General features: G+C 39.4%; 3 protein-coding genes and 1 non-coding gene across 5 annotated transcripts; all 4 read left to right on the top strand.

Moving 5' to 3' along the window:
• Nucleotides 1–2,946: 2,946 nt before the first annotated feature.
• On the top strand, nt 2,947–3,786 carry LOC143862029 (17.8 kDa class I heat shock protein-like). The gene has a single exon (XM_077373021.1). The coding sequence runs from the start codon at nt 3,091–3,093 to the stop codon at nt 3,571–3,573; it is 483 nt and encodes a 160-aa protein (XP_077229136.1). The 5' UTR covers nt 2,947–3,090; the 3' UTR covers nt 3,574–3,786.
• An 8,036-nt stretch (nt 3,787–11,822) lies between these two features.
• RLP51 (receptor like protein 51) lies at nt 11,823–13,455 on the top strand. Its single transcript, XM_077373496.1, has one exon. The coding sequence runs from the start codon at nt 11,944–11,946 to the stop codon at nt 13,363–13,365; it is 1,422 nt and encodes a 473-aa protein (XP_077229611.1). The 5' UTR covers nt 11,823–11,943; the 3' UTR covers nt 13,366–13,455.
• Nucleotides 13,456–19,412: 5,957 nt separating this feature from the next.
• LOC143860807 (Rho termination factor) lies at nt 19,413–25,919 on the top strand. 2 transcript variants are annotated; one of them, XM_077371626.1, is made up of 3 exons: nt 19,413–19,569; nt 24,015–24,374; nt 25,393–25,919. In XM_077371626.1, the coding sequence occupies exons 1-3, from the start codon at nt 19,476–19,478 to the stop codon at nt 25,749–25,751; spliced, it is 813 nt and encodes a 270-aa protein (XP_077227741.1). In that variant the 5' UTR covers nt 19,413–19,475; the 3' UTR covers nt 25,752–25,919. The 2 variants fall into 2 exon arrangements, with proteins under 2 accessions (XP_077227741.1, XP_077227742.1); XM_077371627.1 differs by having other exon boundaries at nt 19,429–19,569; nt 24,024–24,374.
• A 1,013-nt stretch (nt 25,920–26,932) lies between these two features.
• On the top strand, nt 26,933–27,005 carry TRNAE-CUC (transfer RNA glutamic acid (anticodon CUC)). Its single transcript has one exon. It is a non-coding gene; the product is annotated as a tRNA-Glu (tRNA).
• The last annotated feature ends 128 nt before the right edge of the window (nt 27,006–27,133 follow it).

Genomic DNA, 27,133 nt, shown 5'->3' with positions numbered 1-27,133 from the left:
ACCTTACAAAGAAACTGAGAATAATATAAATGTGGAGGAGAATTTGTCTTCTGTTCATCCTGATTCTAACATCGCACCCTCAGAATCTGAAGTTGCCACATGGATTTGAAAATTTGTGATTAAGGACTTGTAAATTACTTGGTAGAGAACCGACCTATTCAGGTTTTGATTATGGGATTTAGAATCCCAACATTCGGTACCAAATCCACCTCCTCAAACCAGTCTATGCATGCGGGATCATTTCTTAAACCACTTTAGTAGCTTTTCTTCTCTTTTAGATGGGGAAACTCAATAACAATGATTCTAAGACAAAGACCAGATCGACCTCACATTATGATTATGTGAGCGTCGAGAATTTTCTACGCTGGTTTGTTCAAATCTTTATAGTAGCTGCAAGGGAGAAGACATCCCTATAGAACAAATCCTCACTTTGCTCTCTGAAATCACCCTGAAGGATGTTTCTGGGATGACTCCTAAAGTTTGTTCAAATCTTATTGTAATGGGAGAGTCTCCCCAAGTCTCACATGTTTATTTTGGTTGTCTGCCCCTTGTGCCCCCCCCCACCCCCCCGCCCCCCGCCCCCCGCCCCTTGTAATTCTTTTCTTTTGGTTGAATATATCTGGTTGGGGTCCTGCCTAACCCATCTTACTTACCAAAAAAAAAAAGAAAAAAAAAGAGAGAATTTTCTAAGTTTTTTTCTTTAAGATCTAGAGATCCCTATATGTGATAAAATTGAAAAGTATCTATTAATTTTGATTCAATTAAAGAGAAGGTAAAGAGAGTTTTTTTTTTGAAAAGGAAAAAAAAAAAAAAAACTCTCTTTACCTTCTCTTTAATTGAATAAGAAGGTAAAGAGAGTTATAAATAAGAAGATTTAGAAAAATTCAATGATAAGAATGAAAATAACTAAATAAAGATTAACCTAATCTTCAATAGTATCCAAATCGATATTAGTTGCTTAATCTACACTACCTGTCCAATCTACCATTCAATAAACCAATGATCTCAGATATATTCCAACACTAGGATTATGACTGCTAGAATTTAGGTTTGAAATGTTTTAAGACTCAGTTTTTTCATAGGTTTCAGTGCTTAGCATCTTATTGACGCCATCGTTGGAGGTGTCTACCATACTATGTGATATACCTTTTCCCTCTTTTGATTTTTTGGAAGAGTTCTGTTGGATCATATTTGTTTATCTTAAAGAAAAATAAGAGAAAATACAAAAGATTAGAGAAATACAATTACAATGACGATGTATATATTAGGAGGAATGCCAGACTAAAGGGAGCATTGCAAAAATGAGAGAAAGGGCTCCCGCATTGGCTATGTGTGTTGCCAGAAATCTGCCCGCTCTTTATCGATTTTAGTTAGTGTTGGATTGGCACTTTCTTTGGGTTGGTTTGGGTTAGCACCTGCATCATTAGGTTATGGTTGGTGAAAGCCAACCTGATTTAATTTCCAATTGGGTTTACTGTCGAGGCTGACGTGGCCTACAAGGCATGCCATTTTGGAAATTTCCAAAATTTCCCAAAAGTATCACATGGCTCTTTCTAAAATCAAGAGAAAAAAGAAAGCAACTTGTTTCTTGGCAATGCATTTCTAATTTCTTTATCTAGTTAAAGTCTATTTGGTTGCCGGTAAAATTTAAAACCTAGGAAGTTTTTAGTAAAATTTTCATCCCATCATATGTTTGGTTGCCTGTTAGCACTAGAATTTTTTTAATCTCACTCTTGTAATGATTGCTTATGAATATGACATGGACTCCTTGTCCCCTCTTTTTCTTTCCTAGGGAATGATGTCTTCTCTCTTTCTCTCTCTCTCCTCCCTTCCCATATTTGGTAATTGCACCCCTAAATTTTCGCAGGAATTTTAGGAATTGTAGGAGAAAAAAAAACCTAGTAAATCCCGTCGACTTCACTGTTGGGATTAAAAAGCTCCTGGGATAAAAAAATTTACTGGGAACATTTGGTTGCAGGAATTTTTTTGGTTCTCAGGATTTTTGTGGGACAAAAAACTTCCTGAGAGATTGGTGTGAAAAATAACTCCTTGGAAGTATCCCGGTAAATATCTCATGTTTGGTTGACCGGACTATGGTGGGAAAAAGCTTTGTTTGGTTGTTTGAACTGTTGGGAAGAAGAAAAAAAATCTTCTGCAAGCTTATTTTTTGTTCTTGAGATTATTTTGGTTCCTGAGAGTATTTTGTTTTCTTCCTGGGCTTTCATGCGGGGTTATTTTGGGCCCACCAACCAAACGTGGGTTTCCTGCGGAAATTCCACAACAGTCCCAAGAATATAAAAAATTTCGGCAACCAAACGTAAGTTGTTTAGGATGGAAAATTGAGTTAAAATAGGAATATGTATTTGAGTTATAGTAGGATATAAAAGAGGTTGAGGTTTATAAAAACCTACTTGCAAGGGTCGTTGCACGATTTTTAACCCTTTAGTTTGTTGAAATTTAAAAGGGAGAAGACATTCTTCTTGTATTGTTACTTGTTCTTTGTGGATTCGAAGGTTTAGTCCGATCGGTGTTGACACTGATCAACCTCAACCCCTTCTCTGCGATTTCGGCTAAGCTAGGTGGGATAAGAGCTCTGCTACGTTCCATACATGGCTTCCCATGGAGAACGAGAAAATCAAGAAACCATGATGGTGGAGATGTTTAACACTCTTCATCAGTTTTTTTTTTTTTATGAAAGGTTGAGATTAAAAGACCTGATTTTTAGTGGGATTAATCTAAGCCGTCTATAAAAAAAAGTGAAAGGCTGATTTTCAGGCTCTACGAATATAGAATATTAAAATGTGAGGATAAGTCTGGAATATAAAAAGTAGGAGAAGAAACGGGAAGGGTAAAGAGAATTCCAGAAATAAGAGAACCTTTACCACGAAACATCGCGAACCTTGAGGCGCAATTACAAAATAGACCCTTCCCGTCCCTATAAATACCACTCGCCTGAAGCCTATAAGGTATAACATTAGAAACTCAAATCTCGCTTTCCAATTTGAGATCAAAGTCTTCTTTACATTCTCATTTTCCTTTCCCTGAATTAATTCTCAGGTTCTGTTTGTCTTCTTTATAACAACAACAACGATGTCGATCATCCCAAGCTTCTTCGGCCGAAGAACCAACGTCTTTGACCCTTTCTCTCTCGATATCTGGGACCCATTCGAGGGATTCCCCTTCAACAACACCCTCGCAACAGCCCCTCGTTCCAATTTTGCAAGCGAAACCTCTGCATTCGCTAACACACAGATCGATTGGAAGGAAACCCCTGAAGCCCATGTTTTCAAAGCTGATCTTCCAGGGCTTAAGAAGGAAGAGGTGAAGGTGGAGGTAGAAGAGGGGAGAGTGCTTCAGATAAGCGGAGAGAGGAGCAAAGAGAGCGAAGAAAAGAACGATAAATGGCATCGTGTGGAGAGGAGCAGCGGCAAATTCATGAGGCGATTCCGATTGCCGGAGAATGCGAAGGTGAATGAGGTGAAGGCTGCTATGGAGAACGGGGTGCTAACTGTTACTGTTCCCAAGGAAGAAATCAAGAAGGCTGAAGTGAAAGCCATTGAAATCTCTGGTTGAAACGAAATATTACAGTCGAGAATTTCTAAGGGTTGTGTTTTCTTTTCTTTTGCACGTTTGGGAGTCCCAGTAAAAGACCATCTGATGTCTTCTGGGTATCATTTAATCGTTTTGTATTAGATAGATGTTGTTGCGTTTACTATTTTGTATGCTCATGTAAGAAGGTATTTGGACCCAGAACAATAAAGTGGGATGTTGTCCTTTGTTCAAAAATTTTCGTAACTCTTCTCTGCCATTTACTTATCTGAAATTATTGAGATGCATAAGTTGAATAGCATGTTATCAACGGACACTAAAAAGACTGACCATTAGGCTTCCTTGCTAAAGGATATTCATTGGGAACACTTGTGCCTCGTATGCCTGATCAGATCCGTTGATAAAAACGAGATAAACATAATCCCAGCCAAATTCTATATAAATGACCTTGATCCAATGATCCTAAGACTGTATACATCGTACAGGGTTAAGGATTCCACAAAGAAAATCTAAATCGTTGATTTTTTGTACTCATATACGAGTACATATAGGATATTTTTTTATTTTTTTTATGCAATACGGTATTCCCACCCTATTTTAGGGCAAGACTAATCCCTAAGGATGCGTGCAATCACCAGTGAAGTTCTACAGATCAACGGTCTCGATCTAATATATGTGTACTTCATATGTTACTGTTGATCCCTTTTTTTATATTATGGGTAAGCTGCGGTTTAACGGTAGGGGTTGCCGATTTATTAGAAATAGAAAAAGACAGAAGAATAAGATCACAAAACCAACCCTAACTCGGAACAAGCAAGAGGGGGGAACCAAGGCTCTACAAATATGAGCGACAAGCACTAAGCCTAAGAGAACAAAATTCAATACTTCTGAATTACATAATCATCTAACTTTGAAGGGGTGTGATGGGCTCTTTGTGAGCGCTTTGGCCAGGTTTTCTTGGGAACTTCTTGCCAATTTGATTTTCCAAGTTCCAGGATCTCCTTTTCACCGTTATCCTCATGTTCAACTTGAATCAGGTGGGCTTGATTGAGTTCTTCCACTCAGGATACATTCTTTTTTGGAGAGACTTAAGGCTTTTAATGCTTGTTTTAAGTGAGGGAGTCTCTTCAGGTTCAGAGACTCCAGCTTATTCTTTCCGCCTATTCATTCCCGCTTCTTTGTGGAAATCAAAAGACAACTATTGGGGCCCCCAAAATGCTACATGTAATCACTGATGGCTCCAGAATCAGAGTTCGCGATCGTGCGGTGGGTAGAGGGCTTTCGCTGGGGTCTGCAATCACAAACAAAGGGGTAAGGAAGGTCCGGGGTAGGTCCCGGACGACCACTCCGACACTCAAGTCAGATTCTGGGCTAACAATATAATGAACAACAAGAAATGGCTGAGGTATAATCAGATTTACCAGGCCCAACACATAGGTTCTTTCTCTGATATTTAGGTGGGTGAGTTGGAGGTAGAGGGTAGGGGGGAGGGATATGGCATCCAGCACCTTTTTCCCTCTCTTGCTTAGGGTCAAACGGTCTTAATAACGGTTTAGAGCTTCCTTTAATGTTGCCTGATTTTAGAGAGTAGTTCCCTCCTTTGGTCTCTTTCCTTTTTTTAGGGACTTAATAGTGTAATTGTACTTTGATCTTCATGCAAATTCTCTTCATGAGACGTCACGTGGATCTTTTCATCATTTCAGAGAGAAAACCTTCTTTCGTTGGATTGGAATGTCCCCCTGGTTCGACGGCGCACGTGGCATTGTTGTGTAATCTTGCCTATAATTGTGATGATGAAGTTTTTTTGTGGAGGGGAGATGACACGTGATGGGATCACGTGGCCTAGCCGTGTCTTAGTATTTTGCTTAATCATAATTAGTTACCTTTGGTGTAAGGGTGACACGCGGCGGGATCTAATGGCCTCGCCGTCTTTTCACCCTATCAATCACCTTAATGCCTTTCACCTCCTAATGTCCACGGCTATTGATCCAGGGGGCTAATAAAATATTGTACTAAGGCTGGTGAGCCTTTTGCAAAATGGATGATGCTAACTACTAATCATGGTTTACGAAAGGCAGCCGTCTCGATCAAGGGGAGAGGCTTAATCCATCTGAAATTTACTATAAATATTTTATTTGATCGAAGGGTTAGGAACTTAGGATCGCGTCCTATGGAGTTGATTACCAGGGATAGCCTATTTACATTGTGGGCCATCAAATGAACTTTTTGGATCAACCTAAGACATTGATGCCAATGAACTTTCAGAAAAAAATGCAGGTCTTCAGGCGCACACATTATATAAAATCTCCTACAATATAGGAAAATGTTATCAGCACTACTGTATTTTGATGAGGGCACTCCTAACATTTTTAAAAGTACATTATGGCCCGCACCATAAGATGATCCAAACTGTCCATTAGATGGGCCACAGCCTACCCCAAAAATTATTTCCGTAGGTTGATCCTAATCCTCCGATCTATAGAGGGTTAGGATCAAAACTCTAACATTCAGATCGGAGGGTTATGATCAACCTATGGAAATGATTTTTGGGACACAACCTATTTAGGCTGTGGCCCATCTAATGGACGGTTTGGATCATCCTATGGTGCGGGCCATACTGTACTTTTAATAAATTGAGGAGTGCCCTCATCAAAATCAAGGTTTAAAATTTCGGTTTCGAACCTTGAAATTTTGAAATTTTGGTCGAAATCTGGTACAAAACCCAAAACCAATATTTTATTCAATACTAAATTTCGGTGAAATATTAAATTAATATTAAAAAAAAACTGATTTTTTGGGTCAAATTTCGAAAAAACCGAAATTTCGACTGAAATTCCAAAATTTCGGCCGAAATAAATGACCGTTTCGGTTTTGGGTGATTTCGGTGTCGGTCGGTCGAAATTTAAAACCATGATCAAAATACAGTAGTGCTATAACATTTCCCATAATATATACCAAACATGTTTCTTTCCTCACAGTATATAAAGGGAAATGATATCAGCACATTCATATTTCAATATTTTCACTCACCCAAAGGAATTTTGATTGACTTAGTTTGCAAGACAACTCGAAATCAAAGCTTAAACTCGCAGAGCATAAAAAAGAGTCAATTGATCCAGTGGGCCATCAAATGATGGAGTATAACCAAAATTTAGGGAAATGATATATCGGCAGCTTTTCTTCCCTGAGACAGCCCATTGTAGTGTAAAATGTAGTCATAACTCATAACTCATAAATACACTAGAAGAGGCTGTCCCACAGAAGAAAAAGGGGTGTGAATATATCACTTCCCCCAAAATTAGAATGATTGGCCAATCCAAGCCATCCAATCCGGATATTTCTGGCTTATTTGAATGCTGAATGTTGATAATTTCTTGATCGAGTTTTTCCTCTGCTCATCTATTTGTAGCTCGATAGATGTGGCTTTTGGCTGTGGGCTGTCTACGTAATGGGGCTCACCGGATCAACAATCTCGATCATTCTACCGTTGGGCCAAATTTATGGTCAAGATAAAGAGACAGGTTCATTTTCCATGACTGGATCCAGCTACTTAATTATTGCTCCAACGGTCACTACATTGATCACTGGTTTTCTTTAGGCACATGGTCACTGTCAGGTTAATCCCATGCTAAATTTATAGATATTTTATATGGTAAGTGATAATAAAATCCAATATTTTACAGAAATTACAGTGGGGCCCACTTCACTGAATGATCTAAACCATTCATTTGTTGGGCCATTACATAAATAGATTGTAACCTATAGATCATTTCCATAGGATGATCCCTACCCTCCGATCTATACAGGGGCTGCACATTATAGAAACCTCTATAAACCGGAGGGTTAGGTCCTGCAATGGAGATGATTGGTTTAAATCATCCAGAGAAGTGGGCCCCACTGCACTTTCTGAAAAATATTGGACATCACACTCACTCACCATATAAAGACATGGAAATGCAATATAGACTATTGATCTTGTAGAACATCAATGAGGCAACCCGTTCGGGGTCCATGTTGAACAAAATCTTGTCCGATAAAGGCCTATGAAAAATCAATGGTTTAGCTTTTCTTAGTCGAAGCCTAATGGTCAAGGGCCTAGAACCATCCGATCTCTATAAGTGGGCTGGAACTATGGTCTCTAGATAGATCAATGGAACTTATCGTTCTCTACATGGCAATGGGCCCAAAAGGTGGTTGTTAGCAGCGTGGGGTCACTTACAGCATGGGAGGCCACGGCCCCCAGTGACTTGCAAAATCCCTGATATGCTCAGAAATTCCAATTGTATAGTCATGGCCCTCCTATGAGCAATTTAGGCAAAGTGTAAATGAGCACCCCCAAATGCCTGCAAAATGAATGGTTCAGATAAATAAAAGGTGTGACGCACTATGTCTTAGTCAACAACCTAGTTGTACAGTAACTCAGTAAGGTCGTGCCTTACCAAGACGGTCCAACAGGTCCAAAGGATCTAGACGTTATTGGACAGAATTTGGGCACATCAGTTGAATCTGAACCGTGTCCAAGGATCCATATCTAAAATTCGAAATTATTTTGGATCCTGGCCTAAGGTTGGTAGAAAATTGAATGGAGCAACTTAGATTCAAAAGGAGGTAACAATCTAGGTAAATACCCTTCATGTTTTTGGTCTATTTACATCTATTCACGAGGGGTATGTTTGTAAACCCAAATAGACATCTCTCTCTCTCTCTAACGTTTCATATTTTTGTCTAGACAATCCGATTCGAAATGGAATGTACCCATGACACATAAAGTAGGATTCAGAGACCACGCGATAATGGATCCGACTGAGTGAAATGCTACTCACAACCGAATAATCTTTTTTTGTCGGTAAGCTGGGTTTCGGTGGGGAACCCTACCGGCTTATTAGATAAAGAGAAAGATGTTACATTCATGTGTACAATATGCCATTCCAAACTAAGGAAACATGAGAGGGGGATATCCAAAAACTCAGATTAGAAAAAGAGAGGACGAGTTTGAACAAATTCTATACTATAGATTTGTTTTTGGTTGGCAGCCTGGTAGGTGAAACATTTAAAGGGCCTCTATGGATGACGGCCAAAATGGGCCATTATTATTTGAAAATTAGATTGTTTTGAGTTAATCTTATTTTCAAATTGGACATTGGGCCGTTTTGGAAGCCATTAACTATATTATTTTCCAAATTTATTATGATCATTATTTTCAAATAATTATATTTAACTAAAAAACTATTTGGGTACAAGACCATATGCAAATATGTTGCATTTGGATTGCTGGAATCATGAATGGCATAGAAAAAACACTAGTTCACTTAAAAATAATATGTTGGGAAGGTATTTAATAATGGTAAGAAATTAACATTTGTAAATGTATCTAACATGTAAAGACCAATGCCAAAGGTTCAAATCACAGAAAAGACCAAGTCCATGGTTTTCAATTTCATTTCGGATTTCAGTGGGGACCGAAACCGAAATTTTCTGAAATTTCGGATTTCGGTCCGAAATTTCAATTAATTGGCATTATTTATTTGAACCAAATTTCGGTTTGAAAATTCAGTCAGGAGTTTTGAACCAAATTTCGGATTTCGCCGAAATTCGGTTTACGGTGGTCCGAAACGGTTACCGAAACCGAAATTTAAAACCATGACCAAGTCAACTGGATATTCTTGAGCTTAGCCTTGCACTTCAAGTATTTCCACGTCAGCAAAAGAAAAGTGAATGTAGCCCCCTAACGGCTCAAACTTGAGAAAGAAGTATATCCGTAAACCATGCCAGGACATGAAAAAGGGAAATTATCGCCCATGCTCGTTGTTTTACGCGAATTTACAGATATACCCTTATAACTAAGAAAGAAATGGCGTCTTTATGAACCAGTTGCCTAAATCTTTGTCTGCGGTAGGGCCATCGTAATGAAGGGTTCGATTTGGATCACCCGATCATGCTTGGTCCATCGAATGTGTCGTGTAATTCCTAAATATCAGTGGATCACTAGCAATTAATAGGCTGTGCTTTAAATTTAATCATACGTAACCCACATACAAGTAGACGCATGATTGGACAATCCAGACCGTTCATTCACCCCCAACATTCGTAGCCATTGATTGGGCGGTTTTACAGACCTCTCTCTCTCTCTCTCTCTCAGTTTATTCTAAAACACGGAATCATTTTGATACCTAAAACTTTGATGTATACAACAGGAAAAATCATCTTTCTGGGTGATGCCAATTCAGCAACGAAATCTACAACCTTTCCCTTTTGTAAATAAGTGTTCTCTTAATCAATGGTGTCCTATTGAACAACTTAAAGCATCGATATACAGGAAACAGATTGACACTATCCCCACTCATATTGTCCTTTTCCCATTCCATGCTCCATTAGATATTTAATTTTTTTTCCTTCACCTTTTTCTTTACTCTGTGAATGGAAAGTTTAGGATGTATGCTTGCTGATAACAAAGTGTTGTGAGTTCTTTATAATTCAGGCATGATTTATCCATGGTGTGACAAACAAATTCACAGTTTGGATTTTGGAGTTTGGATCATTGAACAAAACATAATTCATATATGTATCTGTTTTATATGTACACAATTTAGTTTGTCTTCTTCTTTTCTGGTAATTAAGTTTTTAGTATTGTTGTAGCATGTCAACTTCTCTTTTGCAGCCATCAAACAGTGACCGCAGCCTTCTCTTTTAAGCATATTTTTTCCCTCACGGGTCTGCAACTAGTATACAATTAAGATTAGGACTTGTTTGGATACCTCATGTTTTTGTATTTGGATTTAGATTTGACTTATTGATACAAAATACGTCCAATTTTTCTCATGCTTATGTTGTACACGAAAGAGAGTGGGGGAGGAACGTCTTGCTGCAGCAAGGCCTGGGAGCAGCGATGGTGAAGATAATTGCCACAAATATGGACTTTCAAATAATGTTTCGTAGAAAAGATTTGAAATTCAATTTTATTTTTTTATTATTATTGTTATAGCTGATTGGAAAATCAAATTATCCAATCCATTTTCAAATCTCAACTGCGGAATGTGAGAAATTCAAATCTAAATCTTGCTGGTGTCCAATCTTGGCCTTATTTTAATTTAGTGAAGTGACATATTCGCCCCATTTTCTTCACGGGCTCCCAAACGGGGGCAAATATATCATATTTCCCTTCAATTTAAACGAGGTGATATATTTGCCCTTTTTTTTTTTTACTGGGGCAGACGCTTCTTGTGTATTTTTGTAAACGGCGCATTAATGTCTCCTTGGGAGTTGGGAGCCATTAATAACATATTAATTCTAAAACCTGGGGCATGTTTGTCTCGATATTGTTATGTACTCTAAAAATGGGGGCATGTTTGTCATTTTAATTAAAAATAAGAGTATTTTTATCAAAGAAGGCGGCTACATATATTCTTGGCCTACGAATCATTCCTCTGATATGCAAACACTTTGTTGATATATCTAGGGCGATGATATATTCGAGCCTCTGTAGGATTATTCGCACCCCTTGCGACGTGAATGGACGTTAAAAAGCATGAAATCTGCCTCGTCCTACAGGGGTTCGAATTTATCGTTGCCCTAAATCTAAATAGGCCTCCAAATTTCCAACAGATGCCGATTTCACCCATTCTATAGACGGTTAGATAATTCACCCCTACAGCTACAGCGAGTGGGTCTACAAATATGAGATTTTATATGGTGTAAGCTCGACAGTCCGGTATCTTTCAGAAAGTCTTGTCGAGTACGGCTTACACCATTGGATAATCCAAACCGTCCATTTGATGAGCCACAACGTAATATATATTGTGCCCTAAGATGATACAAACCCTCTGATCTCTAGAGGTTGCCATAACATGCAGTTCCTCAATGGATGGGAGGGCTCAGATCTTCTTAAGGAAATGATTGTTTGGGCACAAGCTTGTCGCCCACCAACTGGACGGTTTAGATCATATCCAATGGTGTAGGCCATACAGTGCCTTTTGAAAAGACTGCAGTACACTGGCTAACACCATTATTTTCACCCCCGTGCATTACGTATGCGCCCCTCGTATGACGTGATTTGACGTCAAAAAGCGTTAAAGTTGCCCATTTTTCACGTCAAATCAAGTTATAAGTGGAGCTTATGCGTAATACAGGGAGTGAAAATGTCATCTCCCCAGAGATTTTAAAATATCGTCTCTCCAAAAAAAAAAAATCTCTTGTATTGGATAATTCCGTAATTAAAATTAGATCCGAGGGCAAGAACAACCGTTCTTGGTTATAATAGTCTTCCCCACAAAGAACATCGCTTCTTTTTACACTGCTTCCTTCGTACTCCAAAGAAACAAAGAAAACCATCAAAACCCCTTCTTCTCTCTGAAAACCAGTAAAACCCTTCTTCTTCTTTGTCTTCTTCTCTCACTCATGGAAACCAAATCCCCTTTACTTCTTATCCTACTCTCGCTACTATTATCCTACACCCTCGCCCTCTCTCCCATTCCCATTCCAAAACCCACTCCCATTCCAAAACCCACTCCCATCCCACCATCTCTATCTCCAAAACCCACTCCAAAACCCACTCCCAGTCCAAAACCCACTCCCATCCCACCATCTCTATCTCCAAAACCAGAACCAAAACCAAACCCCAAACCAAAACCAAAACTAACCCCCTCCCCTTCTTTATCCCCAACCCCCCCATCAACCCTAGATCCAAAACAACTCACAGCTCTCCAATCCCTTGACATTCCAACCTCAAAAGACCCCTGTTCTCAACCCTCCCCAAACAACTCAACCCTATGTGATTCCTCCAAACCCTTTCGCCACCTCATCTCCCTCCACCTCATCAACTGTTCCACCTCAGCTCAGATCTCCTCAACTGCCCTCAAATCCCTCAACACCTTACATTCTCTCTCCTTCATAAATTGCCCACTCGAACCCATCAGATTCCCTTCTGATCTCGCCTCAAATCTCCGTTCCTTCACCTGCATTAACAGTCTCCGCCGACTCACCGGCGTCCAGCTCTGCCATCTCCAAAACCTCACCGATCTGATAATCTCAGACGTCTTTGTCAACGCCAGTGGCCCCACCATCATCCTTTCCAACATGAAAAAGCTCAAGTCAGTTAAAATCTCTCAAACAAATCTGACTGGTTTTCTCCCTAAAAAATGGCATTTGAACATCACTTCCATAGATTTATCAGGTAATCGGCTTAAAGGCCACTTACCCATTTCAATAACTAGCTTATCTGATCTTGTTTTCTTGAATTTAAGCTCCAATGGGCTCTCGGGTCAGATACCCGAAACTTTTGGAGACCTAATTTCGCTCCGAAACGTGTCATTAGCCTCAAATTCGTTATCAGGTCCGATACCCGACTCGCTGTCCGAAATGCCCTTTCTGGCTCACCTTGATCTGAGCTCGAATCAGTTTAATGGGTCTGTTCCGAAATTCTTTTCGGAGTTGAAGGGTTTGAAATATCTGAATCTGGAGAATAATAATTTCCAGGGAGTGATTCCTTTCAATGCTTCTTTTATAAAGAGATTGGCTGTTCTTAAAATGGGTGGGAATAGCAATCTGTGTTACAATCATTCTGTTCTTTCTAAGAATCTGAAGCTTGGGATTGCGCCCTGCGATAGAGATGGTTTACCGGTGTCGCCGCCGCCGGACCGGTCAACATCGTCCGATTCTTCGTCAGATGGGAGCGATGAGAGTGACAATTCTGATGAACAAACCAAGCATAAGGATCATCGACATGGGCCGAGTAAGGTTGTTCTTGGAGTGGCAATTGCGCTTTCATCTATTGTATTTATTATCATTTTTCTTGTACTTCTATCAAAGTGTTGTAAGTGAAGGAGGGGAATTGGGTTGTTTGGTCCGAAATTGGGGAGATTTGCGGAAAGATAGTACAAGAAATTAAAGAGCTAAGCTGGTTTGGTAATTCTTTTGATGGTGGGGAGACTTTGTATTTTTGGAGAAAGGATTTGATCGTTGTTTTTGTTTGATAATGGTGGTCTATACAGTGGAAGAAAAATGATGGTGTTTGGGGCTTATCACCCGATATGGAGTTGTCTTGGACTGTAAGTGTCTTTTCCTTTTCACAATCCTTGTTTTTTCATGTTATTGATATTATTTTTTATTTTATTTTATTTTGGTGATGGTAGCCCATTTCCTGCAACCTTGTAGTTCTGCTATTTTCTGTTATTTTATTCAGGTTGACGCAATTTTTTAAGGAAAACTCTTGTTTGGCAAGGCAACTCAACTCGGAAGCAGAGATTACAATCACATTACACTTGAATCAAACAATGCTGTAATCAAACAATGCTGAATCAACTCAACTCAAAGAAGCAGAAATTACACTCACATACTATAACAGTGAAATTACACTCACATACTATAACAGTACTTGCGTAGGTTTTCACTTTTAACTTTTAACTTTTAACTAATAATAGAAAAAAAAATACATACTATAACTTATGTAACTCGAGTCGGGCCCCTTCAAACAAACCCTGCTCGACACGAGATTCATGCGGGCTTTTGGATGCTCAACCCTGCTCGACCCAAAACCTAAGAAACCTGAACCCAACCCATGCTATTTTCGGGTCGGGTCGATGTGGGTCGGGTAAAACCCGGCTTGAGTTACAGCCCTACCAAAAACTTAGTAGGTCTTAATACTCAAGCAGGGACTGTTGGGTTTTGGATTTATTTGGTCCCATTTTCTTCAATTAATTGTAGGTGGTTGTATGTAAAAAGGTGACCAAAAAGTGCTCTGTATACATCAATCATTTATTGATTATTTTCGAAAAATAATGAGACCCAAATAGAATAGTGGCCCATGTTGCCAAGCTTAAAATGAACCTTTGAATTATTGATTTTATATTCCAAACTTCACGCTTTACAGTGTAAGGTAGCTGTAAGCCTGTAATTCAAAAAGCATCATTGCGTGTGTTGATTAGAGGGAAAGGAATTGTGGCAAACCAAAAAAAAAAAAAAGGTTTGGGTTTTTTGGCTTGGCAAAGAGATCTGGATCTTAAAATATAAAAAAGAATAGTGCGTTTTTAACCTGTTCAAATTTCCTTTTTCACTTTTCTTGTTTCCAGTACTACAATCTCATAAAATAAAAAATACTACAATCTCTCTCACCATTATATGGGGAAGAAAGAACCCTTCCAAGTTTTCAAATTGTTATGGAAAGTTTGGTTCAACTTGGAAATCTTGGATCAGGGAAATCAAAACTCTTTCAAAACTTAGATCTAAAATGCCATGATCACGTAGATTGATATATTGGAAATTATACTAATATAATCATTGAAATTTTTAGAATACAAAGATTATAAATTTATCTCGATCGGTCATGGTAGATGATTGATCTGGGTTGGATCTCTTACTGCCTCTCTGGATGATCTGATCTTTAACAGGGATGATCTTATTGTGATTAGTTGAATTTACCAAAATTTCGGTAAATTCCGAAATTTCGGCCGAAATAAATGACCATTTCGGCTTCGGTGTCGGTCTCGACCGAAATCCGAAATTTCGTTAAAACAATGATTAGCACCCAACTGCATTAGTAGTGCTTTTGTTTGTCTTGTGTGGATACCTGCATATTTTGTAAAGTTTCTAGTGTTAGTCGTACGAAGTAACTTAGGATGTCATCTGGTTGTGGGAGAAGTACTTGGGATCCTTTTCCAAACAAAAATATAAACTGAGAAAGTGAATTGTGGGCCCACCACTTTGGTGGTACAAAGCGAAGTGATATAGTCGGCCCAGTTCTTCCCCAGCCAGGCCACCCTCATTTCGTGCGTCTAAGAGTACTCTTTTTACACTAGAAGAGGGTGGCCCAGTGAAGAAAAGGGGGTGAATTTATCATTTCCCTGGTCGAAATCATACCTCTTCTGGGCACTGCAATTGATGGGGTTATAATACAAGATCCTCTGCACCAAAGAATTCTAACACTCTGATTTGTGGTGATCTCTGTGTTGTTATTCTTTCATTTTCGAAACCATTAATTTTACAGCCTATAATTTGAATACTTAAGGCCATCCACTGGAGAATATTTTCAGGGCATGTTACATTTAGGTGGGGACCAATTAATGTTTGAACAATGATTTTGACAACTGAACAAGTGGTCCTCACCCATCTTTTTACTTGCCCTTATAGAACTTGACACCCCCTTGTTTCTGTGAGAATGGTTCACTGCTTGAAGATAAATTCACCTCCTTTAATGTTTTCTTTGGTTTAAAACTTAAAGAACTTTTTTTTGGGGGGGGGGGGGGGGGTGGGTGTGGTGCGAATTCTATCATCGCCCTTTTTTATAGTAAAGTTCAAAAGAGGGCATCGAAGATCCATTGAGCTGGCAGCTCACTCTGTTTCGTCTCACCTTGTCATCTTTTACATGTAAGGGCAATTTGGTATTTTTATAAGAAAAAAAGGGATTTGCTTGGGCCATTGGAGAAGGCATTTCGCAGACCGGTTGTTGCATGTGACAGCAGCACCTTGTGAATGAAGACAAAATCTGCTAAAAAGTGAGCTTTTGTGAATGGTGGCTGCTCTCACATGCAACAGCTCATATGCGAAATGCCTTTTACGATGGACGTTAGGAAATCCTAATTAAAAATATGTAAGGGCAATTCTTTCAACGTGGCTGGATTTGCAAATAAGGCAAAATAGGAGGCTCCTTTTTCCAAAAGCACTTTAGAATTTAATTAGGTGGCGAATTTTGTTATTTGTTACTAATTTAAAATTATAATTTTGTCCTTAATTTAAACAGCCATCTTTCTCCCATTTGCTCCATCCAATAACTCTGAACCAAACCCTAACTCTATGCTACTGCCAGCATTCTTCATTGCCAACTGCCATGGATGTTCATTGCCTTTGTGATTGCTTCTTCGGAGTCTTAATCATGTGATCTATCATTTTTTCTATTCTTCTACCCAAAGAAAAGGAGTGACATCAAGCTCTGCACTCCTGCCCTCACCTTCATCACCACCCACTATCACGAGATGACGATGATGGTATGTAACTTTCTGTTAATGATCTAAATCTAACGGATCCTCACAACCACAATTATGAGAATCTCCTTTTCCTTTGATTCTTAGAAATATCCTTTAGGCCAGGTTTGGATTTGGATTTGAGTTTTGGATACAAAATACATCAGTCATCCTCATGCTGTTGATGTACGAGAGAGAGAAGGGGGAGGGGGGAGGCGGGGAGGTCGGGCTGCTGCGCAAGGTCGAGGAGCAGCGAGGGTAAAGGTAATTGCCACAAATATTGATTTCCAAATAATGTCTCACAGAAAAGATTTGAAAATCAGAGTTTTTTTCATTGTTGTAGCTGATTTGGAAATCTAAGGATCTGATCCAGTTCCAAATCTCAAATGCAAATGTGAGAAATCCAAATCTAAATCGTGTGGGTATCCAAATGTGGCCTTATTTTTATTGTTTGGGAAGCTGGATTGAACCTCAGACCTCAATATTTCACAATGCCTAAAACCAATTGAGCTAGAGACTCAACCCCAAAGAGACAGGGGTGCAACATGGGACTTCCCAAGAGGTTACCATCTGAGTATTACTCTCGCCCAAGCACACTTAAACTTTGGAGTTTTGATGGGATTCGTTGCATTTGTATTTATATTGATCTCAAACTTGATTGAGTTCGTTGCATTTGTATTTATATTGATCTCAAACTTGATTGAGTTCCTATCTGTTGGGACTCCAAGTAGAACTCACCCTTAAAAGCTGAGGGTGCTAAAATCATTATAAGCCCGTCCACATCCTTTAACTTTTCCAATGTGGGATCTTTGCTTTTACGTGGAACCCAACACTATCTGTAGAGCTAAACTCTAATCTATCTAAGGTAATCTATCTAAATCAAGATAGATTGAAGCATTGTAACTTTAGTAACTATGCAACTATAAGAAGAACACCCTGCAATTAGTCAAAGTTAGCAAGAGGTATTCTAAACTGAAGGGCGCCCTTGCAAAAATGGAGTGAAAGGGCGGCCCCATTGGCTGCAAAGGGCAGCTGTTCATTTAATGTACTTTTGACTTTCAGCCCTCATAAAATGCATATCTGCTCCTTGCAGCCAATAAGGGAGCCCTTTCATTTCACCCCATTTCTAAGAGGGCGCCCTTCAGTAATACCTCAGCTAGCAATCCTCTTTTAGAATATGCACATCTTTCTGTAGGACCTCTCTTCTTCATTCTTTTGCCGAATGGATCTCATGCATAATATGAACAGTTACAAAAGTCAGTGATTTAGGCTCTGTCGTTTTGGATTTTGAGTCCAAAACTTATTACTGGAGATAGAATTACACTCAAGCTCTGTAATTTGGCCAATAATCGGTCGGGCCCCTTACCAGCGGCACAATATGAAACGAACAGGGCCTTAATTGAGCCCAATAATCAGCTTTGCCCTCAAAATCCAAAATGAACATGGCCTTGCTTTTCTTTCTCCCCCTTTTCTCGGCTGACCCAAAACTAAGCTTGATGGATCAAGGGCCTACAATCATCTATCTGATCAAAGTGGTCTTAAGTCTTAACTTGGCCTGAAATTGGTTGCCGAAAGACCTGACATACACATGGCACAAGCGTACCCAAAACGTGTTTCTTGGAATGGTCCGTAATAGCCCTGTCTTTTAGCATTTCTCATTGGAAAATGCTTACAAGAAAGTAGGGGTGGACATGGTTCGGTTCGGTTCGGTTTTGGGGTATACCCAGAACCGAACCATATATAATCGGTTCCCTGAAATTGGAACCGAACCAGAACCATATAAGTTTGGAACCGAACCGAACCAGAACCATATATAATCGGTTCGGTTCGGTTCGGTTCTGGGTTTACCCGATCTTCATCAAATCAACGGAATTTCTTCACAATAGTTGTTTGAATGTTTGGTTTTCTTTTCTTGAGATAGAATAATTTTTTGTTTCCAGCTTGTCATCATCATTATGGGAAAAGCAGAGCACAAAAGTCTCTAATGAAATGATGAATATGACTTTGTGGGGGCGTTATACAAACTACTCTCATAATATTTTACTATTTTTAAAAGCCTTTCACTTTCTTCTTACACTTACAAAAACTTTCAAGTTAATATTAAAAACAAAAAGGATTCCCACATCTTCTTTCCTGCCATTAAAATATTAAGGCTTGTTTGGTGAGATTAAAAATATTTGGGCAAGTGCTGAGATTAAAAAACTTGTTTTCCAGTCTGACTAAGGGTTTTAAGGTGGGTCGGTTCTTGGTTCGGTTCTCGGTTCCGGGATCCAAACCCAGAACCGAACCGAATTTCCATCGGTTCCAGGTTATTAGAACCGGAACCGAACCATATAACTATGGAACCGAACCGAACCGAACCATATGTGCCGGTTCGGTTCGGTTCCTCGGTTCGAACCGGAACCATGTCCACCCCTACAAGAAAGTCACTTAGACTCATTCCTAAAAGACAATTACTGGGTACCACTTCTAGCTCGGTTTACCTGATTAGATCCTTTGATCTAAATCGAAACCATTGGTCAGTCCAATGCCTTCGACATTTGGACTCTGTCAAGAAATCTAAACCGTTGATTTTTGTATCCCTTTTTATCCTGTACGCCTTTCTTGGACCTAGAATTTGTCTTTTTAAAAACTCCAAAAGTGATCCAATCGTCAGGTAATTCCATAACAAACAGAGGGTTAGTTTCGGCATTATCGCCAGGTCGGGTTGGGGCCAACCAGAACCCGACCCGACTTCAACCCCACCCAACCCGAGATTTTTAGCCTTAAAAATTATTTAAATAGTCGGGTTCACTTGGGTCGGGATGCCCAAGCCCTCAACCCAAAGCCGACCCGAACTCAACCAACCCGGCTTTTCCCCGGGTTGAACCCGTCAGGTTCGGGTTGAGCCCGCCCAAGTTTCACCTCTTTATTATTAGATACAGGTGACATGGGCCGATCCAATCCATTCTCACAAGAACACGGAGCTTTCTTAAGATGTGCACTCTTCTCTTCCCAAATTGTGGTCTTCGCCTCCCCACATCCTCTGCGTTCAAAACCTTGCTCGGAAAATCCATATTCGCCAACCAACGTAATCTTCTTCAACCCTAACCCTAATTTCTTATCATACTGAGTGGTTTTATTCTATCTTCTCTCGAAATTCCTGTTCCCCCCTAATCTTTCCTAATAACTAAATTTGCATTGTATTGACATTGGTTTAGAATTAAGAAAGACAGAGCAGATGATTTATCTGATTTTGTACCATGAGTAGATTTTCTTCAGTTTAGAAGGATATGAAGAATGCAACGGTAACTGTCGTTTATGGTAGATAGAGATTTTGATGATAACGGATTTGAAATTGCAGACAATGGTCTCAACTCAAATAACCAATACATTTGATCTGTTTTCTCTTCTTTCTTCATAATTCATGAGATGGTATGACAAAGTTATTGATATTATTGGAAAGGGGCCTTCTCATTTTGAAACTGTAGATGCTTAGAAATGCTCCCACCACAATTTCAAGATGTGGGGCATTATTATCTGTTATAGCTAGTTTCTTGTGAGATAGATATATCTCTTATTCTCTTACAACATTCTCATTGTGAATACCGTCTTGTCTTCATGCATCTCATTATCAAATTCTATTCCTCATTTTTTTTTTTAATCTTTTTTTCTGGGGTGGTAATACACTTATTCATTCCACCCTTAAGAGTTCTTACATGAAACACTGAATTTGTAGCTTTTTAGTTGTCATGTAATCATCAAGAACAATGTATGGGTGGTGAACTTCATTCCAATTAGGTGAGTACACATCGCATACTATTAAAGGAAACAGTTAATTGTGATGAGAGAAAGGAGGAGGTGATATATGAATTATTGTTTAAAAGAAACCTTAAACATGATGAATTTGATTGTTTTCTTTTGCTTATGAGATTTTTCGATATTCATATATCATCTTTTAAATCTGACATGACAGTTTGGATTCTAGATTCCCAAGAACTTTCCTCAATGATCTTTCCTTGTCTCAATCATGTTTAGCAATTAGCCTTGTTCTGCACTTGCTTGTGTAAGAATGAGAATGCTCCTAAGGTGGAAGCTTTTTCGTTGGATGGAGGCAGTAACAAAGCTCACCACAAGTGGAATAGTAAAAAAAAGGACTTTTAGGGCCCGTTTGGCTAAACGGATTTTAGCATCCAGGTTTTTAGTTTGAAAACAGTGTAAAAGAGGGTTCATGATCAAGCTGTTGTATGTGTCCCGACAACGTTTCTTGGATTTTAAGTGAGAAATTCAGGTTTTAAAAGTCTCTCCTGCATCGTGAGATTTCTAAAACTTGGAAATATGGGAGGATCTGCTACTCTCTTGCTGACAGAAAGAAGGGTGAGAAGTAAAAAACGAGTCAAAAACGATGGCTGGTCCGCTTCTTCTCGTGTCTCTTAGCTACAATTTTGAAGAAATCCAGGATTCTAAAATCAGGATTCTAAAATCCGCGTATCCAAACAGCCCCTTAGAGTTTCTAGCATGTGTATTACTATATAGAAAAGAAGAGTTGTCAGTAAACCATATTTCATTCTTTGCAAACTAGGTCCCAAAGAAATGAGGATAAAGTGAGGAGGATAAAGTGAGGGGAATAAGAAGGCGGGGTTATATGGTGAAATGGAAGGGGCTGGTCCTGTAAAAAATAGGGAGGGTTTCGAATCTAACCATAAGGCTCAATAAAGGCTGTAAATGAATCTAGGAGTAAACTTGGTTTGGGGGAGAAAGCTTGCCTTAATTGTGTAGGCTTTGGCCTCGTACCTCGGAATGTAGGATATCCAAAAAACTGGTTGGTGCAATCGGAAGTGTGGGAGTCATGGTCAGTTCAGGCAATGACAGTCCTTGTGACCGGTCTGGAACCAATGATCCGACCAGTGTTTAAAAACTCCTTGACTCGGCAAGGAACTCGCCTGAGTCGACTCCTTTTTACCTCGGCCGCATTCCGCATTTCACCACATCCGCGTTCTGCGTTTTGCCTTACAGAGTCAATAAACTCCTTTGACTCTCCCGAGTTATGACCTTGTCAACCGTGTTAACCGCGTTCTTGGCCGCGTCCGCGCCGAGTCAACAAGGATTTTTCTTGGCCGCGTTCCGCGTCAAATCCGCTTTTTTAAACACTGGATCCGACAGATAGATGAAGTGTATTGGAGCTACCCGAGTTAACAAACCACTACCCATGAATACTGATCACAACCCTCATATCAAAGAGTTTGATTCCCAATTAAATCAAATCTGACAGCTTAATTTTCTGCTCTTGCATTTGTGACCAAAATAAGGGAATTCAAGTAACTGCCCTGGCCGATTCAGAGTAGAATTTCAGAGGGTACTGTGGGGGCAGTTCAGCTTTGGAATAAACTACGGGATGCAGAATCAAGCATAGGAGATTTCCTTAAGTTTGATTGTGAACAGAAAGCTTATAGGTTCAAGTCTCAGGGCCCCATCAAATTAATTGGCCACTGCTCAGAGACAATCTTTCAAGCATGACACGTTCAACATGGTATTGTGAAGTATGTATTAAAGCTCTCTGGTTCTTTTAAACTGGGGCGCTAGTCTTCTTAGAAGTTCACCTTCAACCGGAGCTTTCTGCTCCAATAAAAGAAGGCCATGGTGCTGACTGGATTTATAATAGCATGGAGGAGAGTTTCTGACCAAAGCATCAATGGTCTCAACCAATTAGGGTGAGTTTTCAAAGCTGTCCACGGTCAACTAAGCTTGGGAAAATCACCCGGACGAGAAACACTTAGGACGCCTACTTCCCAACGAAAAACCATTCCCTGGAACTTGTGTCTACCCCTGCCAACGCAGCAACCACCTCGTATTATGTTTGAGCAGTGACTTGGCACGGAACTGGAGTATACGGATGGGGTTTTATTTCCAATCTTCCTTAACTAGATTGGCCCAACAACAAACAGAAACAAGCACCTGCAGAACTGTTTGTAGCTGGCAATGCAAATCGGGAAATACCTACAAGAACTACTGCTTCTAACCGCAAAGTGATCCTCAACAGATAGTGATGGAACCAAACATCATATTTCACACAAGATCTGTACCACATGCAATTTAATGACTGATCCAGATCTGAGGATTTCTCACTAATTCATTTAGATTCTCAAATGAGTTTTCGGCCTGCAAGATTAAAACAATTACAGACTTACATGTAACTCGGAAATGGAAATTTATAAATCAAGAGTCACTAGAGGAAGCCATCCATTCAACTAGTAAAGATAGATGAGAACAGAACCTCACAACAGTGCTGAGTTTGCAGAGAGAAGCAAACTGCTTAGGCGAGGAGACTCCAAAGCCTTCCAACTAGGCGCAGAGCTACATGTAGCATAAGGGGGGCAGTTGTCCCTGTTGAGTTGGGCCAAATCTTTAATAGGCCCAACTCAATTGGACCCGGCCCCCTTTAAAATTTGAAGGCCTGCCCCCTTTTGTATAAGCCCGTATAAGCTTGCCCCCCTTATGCATAAATCCTGGCTCCGCCGCTGCTTCCAACCGTTGATCCCGTGCTAAAACAAGGTGAAGGACAACGAGTAAAGGAAAGAAGAGCTTAATTCAAGCTCTGAGATCCCTTTCTGTTTGGACAAATTCCTTGCTGAAATTCTCATTTCAGTACCGGCATTTTAGTCCTTCTATTTAGGCAATTATACCAAATCAAACCAACATGGATATATCCAACATATTGGGGTTGTTTAGTATACGGATAAGAGTGGGAGTGAATTTTACTGTAGAATCCCACACACACCCAAAAACAGGAGTTTCATTTCAGCTCAATTATCTAATACACAATCACAAAAGGTGCCTATGAGTTTTTGGGCTGCCCGATACATGACCCAAAACCGGCATTTTCCAAATTCTTCAAAAAATTGATTAATTCAAGCTCTGAGGTGGTTAGCTTGAATCGAGCTCCACCTACGGCTGATTTTGAAGAAGTGGAGCCATTGGATATGGAGTAATATGAGTTTTTGACTTTTTTCTAAGGGAATGATACTATTATAAGTGTATGAGAAGCCTAGTCTGGACCCACTTACTTGTCATTAGTGTGATTCACACCCTTTACTTGGTAGGTCCTATCATGGAGATGACATGACCAAAATATTGCACTTATCGGATGATCCCCGGTGTCGGATCAATGGCTTGCAAATTAAGGGTTAAGAAAAAATGAGCAACAGTTCACATTCAACTTCTATGATTGAAACTTGAAAGGTTAGAAATGTTCAAATAGAGTAATTATGTCATGTCATCTACAAGTTGGGAGCCCTCAGATGAAGGATTTGGATTGTGTTGACATCATGTTGGTGGGCCCAAGTATTAAGAGCTGCTCACAGTATAATTCATCATATTCCTTTAATGTTTTGGTGGGTTTACATTCTCTACTTTTCTGCTTATTCCGAATCGTACTGAATTTGGATTTCTGCATGTTAACATATCAGTACCAACTAAATTGGGTGCTTAATTAGCAACTGAGGGATCATTTTTGATGCAGCTTATTGAACTTGACAGAGATTGCAGATGGGACTCTACTCTTTCAATTGCGAAGAGACCTAAATCAATCATTTGTTTCAAGCATAAGATGTGAAGAAAACAGGAGAAGGCGTTTTCCTCGTAGGAACACAGCATCTGGAAGAGCATCAAAGGGGGAAGAAGAAAAGGCTCATAAATTGTCTGTTGGTGAATCCTCTAACTCATCTAATCAGGAGGAGATAATTGCATTGTTCAGACGGATAGAGACTTCAATCACAAAAGAAGGATCTGCAGGTCTAGATGCCAAGAAGAGAAGATCCAACAATGCAAAAGAAAAGCAATCTGTTGAGGCAGTTTTGGAAGTTGTGCGCCAGCAGCCATCAAGAAAGCAAGGAAGAGGTAATATAGATCACTGCCACACGCATAGTAGTCAAACTCTTACGAATCGTACAAGTCAACTCCCGAGTCATTTCAAGTCGCTGGACTTTTGAGGCGAGTCGCATGGGTGAATCGCCTCTATTGTAGACTCTTACGAGTCGTCCGGTGACTCGAACGAGTCTTTCCGAGTCTACTCGAAAAATAACTCTTATGAGTCTAGTCGCTGGGCTGGGCTTTCTTGTTTTGATTGTTGAAAACTTCGAAGTTGGAACTTAGAACTTAATTATTTTTGTGCATGCAACTTACTAGCTTATAGTTATTTATATTTTTGGGTTAGTGCTTTATCTATGTGCTATTATTGGGTTATATTTTTCACATGCTTCATCTTTTGATATATAATTATATTTTTTTCAACTAAATTTTTGTTCTTGTCAAAAAATGTTACGAGTCGGGTCACGAGTCATAAAATTAAGAAATCAAGTCACAAGTTGACAACTATGGCCACAAGCATATGCAATTATTGAAAATATTTTGCTGAATGTCATTTGAATAGGTGATTTGACTGGTTCCTACTTAGTTTGTGCTAATGTCGTAGCATACAGCTGTGATTAATCATTAGTATATTTTTGTGGGTTGAGTAGCATAATTTTTCCTTCATATCAACCTCATTATGATATTATTTTGTAATCTTAAGCTTGTGAAAATTTGCACAATTGTAGTCAACTTGAATATATGTGATTCGGTATATTTTCATGCGTAGGTAACACAAGTGTTGCCCCACTTTGCACTAAACTTTTGATTGCCTTAAATTGCATGCTAGTGTTTTCATAAACTGAACATATGATGCCTATGTGTTACAACACTTGGTTTCACTTATTATCAATATGAAAACTATGGGGTGTCATTTTCTGCAATGCCTTGTCTATTTTCATCTTGAAGCATTTGAGGCTATATTTTATTCTCTAAAAATAAAATCAGTTTCGCTGTTATTTTATTCTCTTCGATTAGTTTTTTATTCTGATCCTTGTGATATCTATAGGTAAAGGTGCAAGTCAAGGAGATGATAAAACCTTGTGTCAGAATAGAGGTGCACCGAAGAAAGAATCAAGTATAGAGAATGGTTCACCTAAAGGGGATTTAAAATTATCAAGGCCACCTTCAAATTTTGTGAAGAGATCACCTATCCCATTGCCATCTATGCCCAAAGAAAAGTTTGGTGAGGCCATCGAAGAATTATCACCTACGGAGATTGCAGAGAAGGGTTTGGACCTGCAGAGACTTGACGTGTTGAAGCTTCCTGAGCTGAAAGATCTTGCAAAGTCGAGAGGAGTTAAAGGTTACTCAAAGCTGAAAAAGGGAGAGCTTCTAGAACTGTTGAAAGGGCTGTTGCTGTGCTAGTTTTCCTCAGGCCTTCGTCTTCTTGTTGGGTAAAAAAAATGCATTCTACTCTTTTGTTAATTTTTTTACAGTTGTTTAGATATCTTAATTTAGGTAAGTACCATGACATTGTTTTGTAAAGCTTATGTAAAATTAGCAACAGCTGTTGTAAAAAGAGAAGTTTTGGTATGTACTAATATTCATGGTTGTTGAATGCTAACCAAATTTAATAACTTAGAAGTCCATGAAATGAACGGTTTGAATCTTCGAACAAGGTGGGCTTCACTGTATATTTTAAGAATACGTGCACCTACCTGTGGACACCATATAAAAACTCTAGAAATGAAAATCTCAACTATGGACCACCCAGACTACAAGGTAAAATTTGGATCCGATCTGGCTTTGGTTTCTGTCGTTGGCACCCTAATTGCTACCTACCTTCAATGCATTTTGTCATGTTGGCCGTTAACTAGATATTTTCAAGTCCATTCTTTAATTCTTCGACACATATTCTTTCACTTTTGAGGAAAGTAACACATTCTTGAAATTTCAATGAAATTGATCAACTAGTGGCATGGGAAAGGGTGTGTATCATGGATATTGAAATCTCAGAAATCTCAGAGATTTCAATATCGCTGGTTCAGAGATTAGATTGTTTCGTCTCCCCCGTACACCCCAACCCTCTCCCAAATCTCCCTTCCATATCCCCCAAACATGAAAAACCCCCTAACCCTCTTCAATTTCTAGAAAATAATCATCCAAGGTAAAATAACATGAAGTGATATATCCGCCCCCTTTGTGTTTTACTTGAGACAGCCAACAGCAGTTTATCAATAACCATCTTCACCAGCTAAACATTCGAGGCACGCTTGGCTGCCAGGAATTGTTTTTCATGATAAATCGGCGTCTCTAAAGTGGAGATGACGGTGAAGTCAGCTAAAGGTCCCGAAACAAAATCGGGAAACCAGCGTTGCTAAAAGCCAGGTTGTTGTCCGAATGCACACGTCAATTTTAAACAAATGGCCAGGCCATATAATCGTCAGATATTTTTCAGATGGAAAAACAGATTATCATCAAGTCCAACTCCATAACCTTGCTTCATAAACTTGATGGTTTAGTTTTAAGAAGCGCCTCGTTTCAATCTTTCATGGGAGACACATTGAATTATTATTATATATAAAAAAGTGAAAGGCAAGCAGAGATCCGTTGTAGTCTAGTTGGTTAGGATACTCGGCTCTCACCCGAGAGACCCGGGTTCAAGTCCCGGCAACGGAAATTATTTTTTGGGTTTTGTAGACTTATTTTCCATGGATGTTTTACAAGTTAGAGGGGCCACTTGGATAGCTAAAACCTAGATTTTACAAGATTGAGTGGTGACACCATGGGCCCCACATTGTTTGGGT

The sequence above is a fragment of the Tasmannia lanceolata genome, unplaced genomic scaffold, assembly GCF_043159265.1.
Source record: "Tasmannia lanceolata isolate RefF3 unplaced genomic scaffold, GAP_Taslan_0.1 ptg000037l, whole genome shotgun sequence".
In the NCBI taxonomy this organism is placed as follows: Eukaryota; Viridiplantae; Streptophyta; class Magnoliopsida; order Canellales; family Winteraceae; genus Tasmannia; species Tasmannia lanceolata.
Note: the sequence above shows the minus strand (reverse complement) of the source record. Positions and strands in the feature narration are given on the sequence as shown.

Coding starts and splice junctions, on each gene's coding strand:
- LOC143862029 (XM_077373021.1), top strand. CDS start 3,091: ATGTCGATCATCCCAAGCTTCTTCGGCCGAAGAACCAACGTCTTTGAC.
- LOC143860807 (XM_077371626.1), top strand. CDS start 19,476: ATGTGCACTCTTCTCTTCCCAAATTGTGGTCTTCGCCTCCCCACATCC. Junction 19,570..24,014: donor ATCCATATTCGCCAACCAAC/GTAATCTTCTTC, acceptor TGAACTTGACAG/AGATTGCAGATGGGACTCTA. Junction 24,375..25,392: donor ATCAAGAAAGCAAGGAAGAG/GTAATATAGATC, acceptor TGATATCTATAG/GTAAAGGTGCAAGTCAAGGA.
- RLP51 (XM_077373496.1), top strand. CDS start 11,944: ATGGAAACCAAATCCCCTTTACTTCTTATCCTACTCTCGCTACTATTA.